At 46.2% G+C, this 6,000-nt stretch overlaps 1 protein-coding gene across 2 annotated transcripts in view; it reads left to right on the top strand.

Moving 5' to 3' along the window:
- The first annotated feature begins 427 nt into the window (after positions 1 to 427).
- RIC1 (RIC1 homolog, RAB6A GEF complex partner 1) overlaps positions 428 to 6,000 on the top strand; it is a 43,658-nt gene continuing 38,085 nt past the window's right edge. The window contains exon 1 of one of the 2 annotated variants that reach the window (XM_083718371.1): positions 428 to 1,049. In XM_083718371.1, coding sequence (XP_083574497.1) covers positions 909 to 1,049 — 141 coding nt within the window. In that variant the 5' untranslated portion in view covers positions 428 to 908. The remainder of the gene's footprint in view (positions 1,050 to 6,000) is intronic. The other variant, XM_083718372.1, reaches the window with a different exon arrangement.

Below are 6,000 nucleotides of genomic sequence, written 5' to 3'. Positions count from 1 at the left end.
ATGGATGGCATATAAATAAATTATTACTATTATTATTATTAAATAGGACGTCCCTATTTTCATGGAAAAAATGTTGGAGGCCATGATAAAAATTTATGCGAAAAAAAGAAAAGGAATTACATGAACCGAATCCAGCTGTCGACCTTCCTTTATGAACCCACCACCAGCGATTCTCCGCCTGCCCGCTCAGCCGCTCCGGGCAGAGACACGTCGCGTTTCCTCCACCGCTCAGAACAGGAAGCCAGGGGGCGCGCGCGTTCCAGCCCCCTCCTTCCAGCGGCGCGCGCTCTCTCTCTATGGCCGCCTCGCGACTGCTCCGACGACGCCACTTCCGGCTCCTCCCCTTCCCCGGCGCCTGTACCAATAGCGGCGCCTTTAGTGTGTCTCCGCTTTCCCCTCCCCCCTCCGCGCCCGCCCGCACTCTCCTATCTCCAGCGGTGTTGCCGAGTCGCTCCGACGGAGGGCTGCCGACGCTTGTGCGCGTGCGCCTCTTCTCCCTCCCACCCGCCGGCATATTCCGGCGACCAGACGCCTTGACGCGGCTGAGGAGAAGAGATGGCGGCGCCGGCGGAGGGAGCCTTGGCGGGGAGAGCGAGCGAGGGCTCCCGGGGGGAGGCTGAGGCGACGCCGCGAGGGCTCCGTCCTGAGCTGTAACGGCCCTTTCCCCGCGACCCGGCCCAGCGGAGAGGAGGGAGCCCCTTCTTCCAGCCGCCCCCTCAGTCTCTTCCCAGCGCCCCTCAGGCGGGGATTATGCGCGGATCCTCCTCCGCGGATCCTCGGCAGGCCGCGCGGGGCAGAGTCTCCCTCGCCCGAGGAGGCCCATGAGGGGAAAGCTCCTGGCTCCGGCCTGCTAGTGCCTCGCCGGGACAGGCGGCCTGCCTGCCTGCCTGCCTGCCTGCTCGCCAGCCATGTATTTCCTGAGCGGGTGGCCGAAGAGGCTGCTGTGCCCCGCCGAGGCCAGGGAGCCCCCGCTCCGCATCCAGGCCGACCCGCAGCGGACTCTGTTCGCCGTCTTGTCCCGCTCCCAGCTCGGCATCTGGTACAACAGGGTGAGTAGGAGGAGACCCTCGCTGGGCCGTCGCCCGCCTCAATTATTATTATTTATTATTATCTGGGGGGCTTCCAGCAGAATATAAAAACATAATAAAACACAGCGGCGTAGCAACCCCCGCCGGCGCCTGGGGTCGGAGGTTTAAATAAGACAAACAACTGTCTGACTTTTAGAAGACATCTGAAGGCAGCCTTGTTTAGGGAAGTTTTTAACGTTTGATCGTGTTTTTAATATTCTGTTGGGAGCCGCCCAGAGTGTCTGGGGGAAACCCAGCAAGATAGGTGGGGTATAAATAATATTAATTATTATCATCATTATTGGAGATGCTTCAAAGTGGTCAAGCTCTTTTTACGAGATGCCCAGGACCACCTACCACAGGCTTCCTCAAACTCAGCCCTCCAGATGTTTTTGGCCTACAACTCCCATGATCCCTAGTTAGCAGGAGCTGTGGTCAGGGATGATGGGAATTGTAATCTCAAAATATCTGGAGGGCTGAGTTTGAGGAAGCCTGACCTACCAATTCCCATGCAGCTCCAATGCCGCCCTCGCCTCCTCTCCTGGTGACACGCAGATGCCCTGCAGGCCCCCCCCCCCTTGTGATATCCAGTGTTCCCCCGTTGTGCCCAGTCCACCCCACCCCCCATTGTAAAACGTCTAACATTGAAAACTTCCCGATCCAGGGCTGCCTTCAGGTGTCTTTTAAAAGTTGTGTAGTTCTTTATCTCCTTGACATGGAATGGGAGGGCGTTCCACAGGGAGGGTGCACATGAAATATAACTGATAGACTTCTACAGGATGGGGTATTAGTGTGTGGAAACAGTCCAGATCCAAGAATCCCCAAGCATGCACCTCCAGGTGGTGATGTCAGGTGTCATCCTCACTTAGTCGCAAGTGGTCAGTAGCTAGGAGCAAAAGGTGCCTGGCAAATTTTGAACACTGGTTTGACTGAGCTCAATGAGATCAGAAGGCTGTTGTTTTAATGGGTTTGACCCTAAGCTTTAAAGCCTGACTTCAAAATCCCTGCACAGTCAGGTTTTTAATGTGTGACTTCGGTTAGAACCTCTGTTCTTTGACAGCAAATTTGGAAATGATTGGCCTACTTCACAGTTGTTTCATGTTAACTTGCCTTAGTAAAGGGAATGCCAGCAAGACTTATGGCAAATACATAGTATCATTGTGTTGTGCGGTCTTTTGAATGATCAGGGCAGGGTCCTCTAAATTCAGGGATGCCTCCCAATCGTTCTTCTTGCCTTCAGCTTTCAAATTGATTGATTTCCAGGCGCTCATTACTTACATAAATAACTCTGAAAATATGAGAAAGTTGGGTTTGAATGATGCTTATTTATAGGAGCAGTGCCCCACAGTTTTGATTGTCTGGTTCTTTTGTAGGTTAATTAGTTGCTGAAGCTAAAGTCCCTATTTTTTCAAATACTCATTTCAGTTTAAAATGTTGGCACATCTGATCTATTTTTCAGTTCTATCTTCTGTTGTACTATAGCAATGATTCAGGTACATATAAATTAATATTTCCAATAATATGTCCACTAAACTTTTAAAAGAAACAGTGGATAACATTAAATGCAGCCTATACCTACATTCTGACCCCAAATGATCATTGCTCTTTCATGATTTCTACACATATACAGTGTGAAAATCCACAAAGACCAATTTTGGTCATACACCTTAAGTCTGAATGCTCGGTTTTTACACAGGTTTCTATTCAGGAAGAGCCAAGTACCATTCATTAGATCTGGAAAAACATACCGTACTTTCTTTCAATTTTACACAGTAAGTCTGTACCTTTCAAGCACAGCTTGGCAATGACAGTTCTGCTGACAATAGTTACCTACCAGCTTCACCATATGGCAGGGAACTGGAACTGGAACTAACTGCAGCTCTGATCAGATTTAAGGTTGTCCAGTGATCATGGATGATGGAAGTTTTAACTGAACAATTTGGAGGGTCACAGGTTTTCTGTCTCTGCCATATGGTGTTCATGCTTTAGCGAAATGATCTAGAGTTGAAATTTCAAAGGCTGCAGGGAAATGTGTTTTCCCCCTCTAGTCTAGACATTGATAGGATACAAAAAGCAATGCAATTAAAGGAATGCGTATTGAAGGGTAAATATGGATGATTACCAGAGAAGCTGAAGGAAGACCAAAAAGAGTATTTTGTTAAAATTTGTTAAAATTTGGATAAAATTGTATGATTGTATTGGAAAATTAATAAAAATTTATTACAAAAAAAGGATACTAAAATCAAACTCCAATCTGTTGCTTTAAGTTGGTCAAAGCATCTTTTATCAATTTTAAAAATGGCAGTAAAGGAAAGCAAGCTTCAGATGCTAGTGAATTGCTTGGCTTCTAGTTCATCTGGTGCCTAATACCTATGATGCAATGTTTTACGGTGTCCCTTTGTCACCTGTGATGACTTCAAGTAGGTCGGCTTCAGTCTTTCTCTCTGTGTGATGTTGTCATATTTCAAAACCTTTAACACGTTTATGACCAAAGTCCGAATGCCAGTAATTTGTGATGGTATTATTTACTTGGAACATAACTGCAACGCTTTATTGTTCTCTCCGCTCCATTAAAAACAAAGGATATTGTAGATCTGGAAAAGTGGCAGAAAGGGGCAATAAAAATGAAGATGATTAGATAACCTTTGTGACTTTTTAGTTTAATTAAAGATAGCTCTGGGGCCTCATGAGAGATTATTAAAATTACAGCAAGGAGAGAGTTTCTCTTCCTGGCACAAATAATAGAATTTGGAGTAACCCAGTGAAGTTAGTTAATGGTAGGTTAAGGATGGGCAAAAAGAAGTGCTCCTTCATTCCTGTTGTAATTAATTGGAATTCACTGCCACAGCATGTTGAGATGGCCAGCAGCTTAGATGACTTTAAGTAGGTTAGGGTACCGTACTGTACACAATTAACCTGAGAATAAGCCCTGTTGAACGCAGTAGGATTTACTAATGGGTAAACAAGCTTACTATTATGTTGCAAAATGTTTCAGTGGTCTGTCACTATCAGTTATGACAGTTGAATGTGACTTCCATTCACATGCAGTGTATGCATTTAATCCCCAAGTTTTGGGGGACAAACAGGCACTTCTAAAGTAGACAATTATCATGATGCTCTGTTGTGAGAGTCTGTATGTGCACAGGGATTGAGGGATACTGAGAGGGGAAAGTGCCTGTTTTAAACAATGGCAGATGTTTCAGTAGGGCAAAGTGACACAGAGGGAGAAATGACCGTTTGAGTGCAGCAAGAAAGGAATTTGGAAAGGTTATGTTGTGCTGGGTTTTTGGTGTTGTCTTTTGTGTTGTACCCATCTCTACTATTTTTCCTTGTTAAAACTGGCTTGTTTGTTTGCAGTTGTTTAAAGACACCATTTTCCTCTCAGTGTCCCTCCCACTTTAACTTCTGTCATTGTTTAAAATAGCAATTTCCCCCCTTTCAGCTTGTCTCCTTCCTCATTGTACTCAAACTTATTCTATTAATGTTTCCTCATGTGAGAGAGATAAAGGATGTAGAGGCCTCAAATGTTCATAAGTACCGTCACACAATGTATTTCACTCCTGGTACCATGTGTGCTGTCTTCAACATGAAGTTCCAGGTTCAGTGTAGTAATTTAGTACAGGTATTTCATCAGCAGGCAAACACCTGTAGATGTACAACATCCATCAACCGAAATTAACCTCCTTTAACTGAACAAGCTACATTATGGGCTTGTTTTTAAGACTCTGTTCTCCTTAAAGGTACTGTGACATACATACATAATTACTGGGTATATGTATAAAGGGGGATACGGACTAGAGAGAAGCTATGGAAGTGTGGGTGATCTGTGTGCAGAGTTGAGAAGAGTAAGGAGAGACTAGGAAAAAGGGGTGAATGTGAAAATGGAGGTGCAAAAGGGGTTGCTAAAAGGAGACGGTGGGGGCATGGAAATTGGGTTGAAGGTGAAACCAGGGGCATTGAAAAGTCTGCAGAATAGGAGGCCATGGTGGCTTCATAATGGGATGGAGAGGTAAAGGGTGCTTAACAGTTGCAACATGAGAGAGGAGGAAATTGCAGAAAGTTACCACCGGGTGCTTTATGTGCAAGGGAGGGGGATGCACAAAAAGAGGGGAAGGAGAACTGGCTTCAAAAATGGGGTTGGGAGAGTGAAAAGTGATCTTAGTGGCATAGGAAAAAGTCTGGGTGGGTAATGTGGGGGAATGGCTGAGAGGGTGGCAATGGAGAGAGCAGGGATGCAGTCCCTAGTAAAATGCATATACAGTGGTACCTCAGGTTACATACGCTTCAGGTTACACACTCCGCTAACCCAGAAATAGTGCTTCAGGTTAAGAACTTTGCTTCAGGATGAGAACAGAAATCGTGCTCCAGCGGCGCGGCGGCAGCAGGAGGCCCCATTAGCTAAAGTGGTGCTTCAGGTTAAGAACAGTTTCAGGTTAAGTACGGACCTCCGGAACGAATTAAGTACTTAACCTGAAGTACCACTGTACTCATAAAAATTTATGATTCTTCCCTGCATCCTATCATTTTACTTCACTAGTGAAAGAGTTCGAACTGGTCTGTTCCATTCACTTCCAGTGAAGGAAAGAATAGACCAGGGACGTCCAACTCTCAAGAGACTGCAATCTACTCCAGGAATTAAAAACTGGTAGTGATCTACCCATTTGGGGGAGTAGGGGTTGGAACCCAAATTTGTGGAGCTTTTTTAGGGTGACAAGCCAAAGTTGTGGAGCTTTTTAAGGGGGCCCTTAGTTCTGCTGCATTTTCGGGGGGGCACGGCATAAATCGCTAACGAAACAATAAACTCTCTGCTGCTCTTGCCTCGCATCCAAAATGGCGTTTAGGTGGGCCTTTGTCTACAGCGACACTCCTGCTCTGTGCTCCCCTCCGGTCGGGCTGTTGCAGGAAAGCAGAGAACAGGTGCAATGAGCACTCT

Source organism: Podarcis gaigeae, assembly GCF_964106915.1.
Source record: "Podarcis gaigeae genome assembly, chromosome: 17".
Classification (NCBI taxonomy): Eukaryota; Metazoa; Chordata; class Lepidosauria; order Squamata; family Lacertidae; genus Podarcis; species Podarcis gaigeae.
This window is presented reverse-complemented; position numbering and strand designations above follow the sequence as displayed.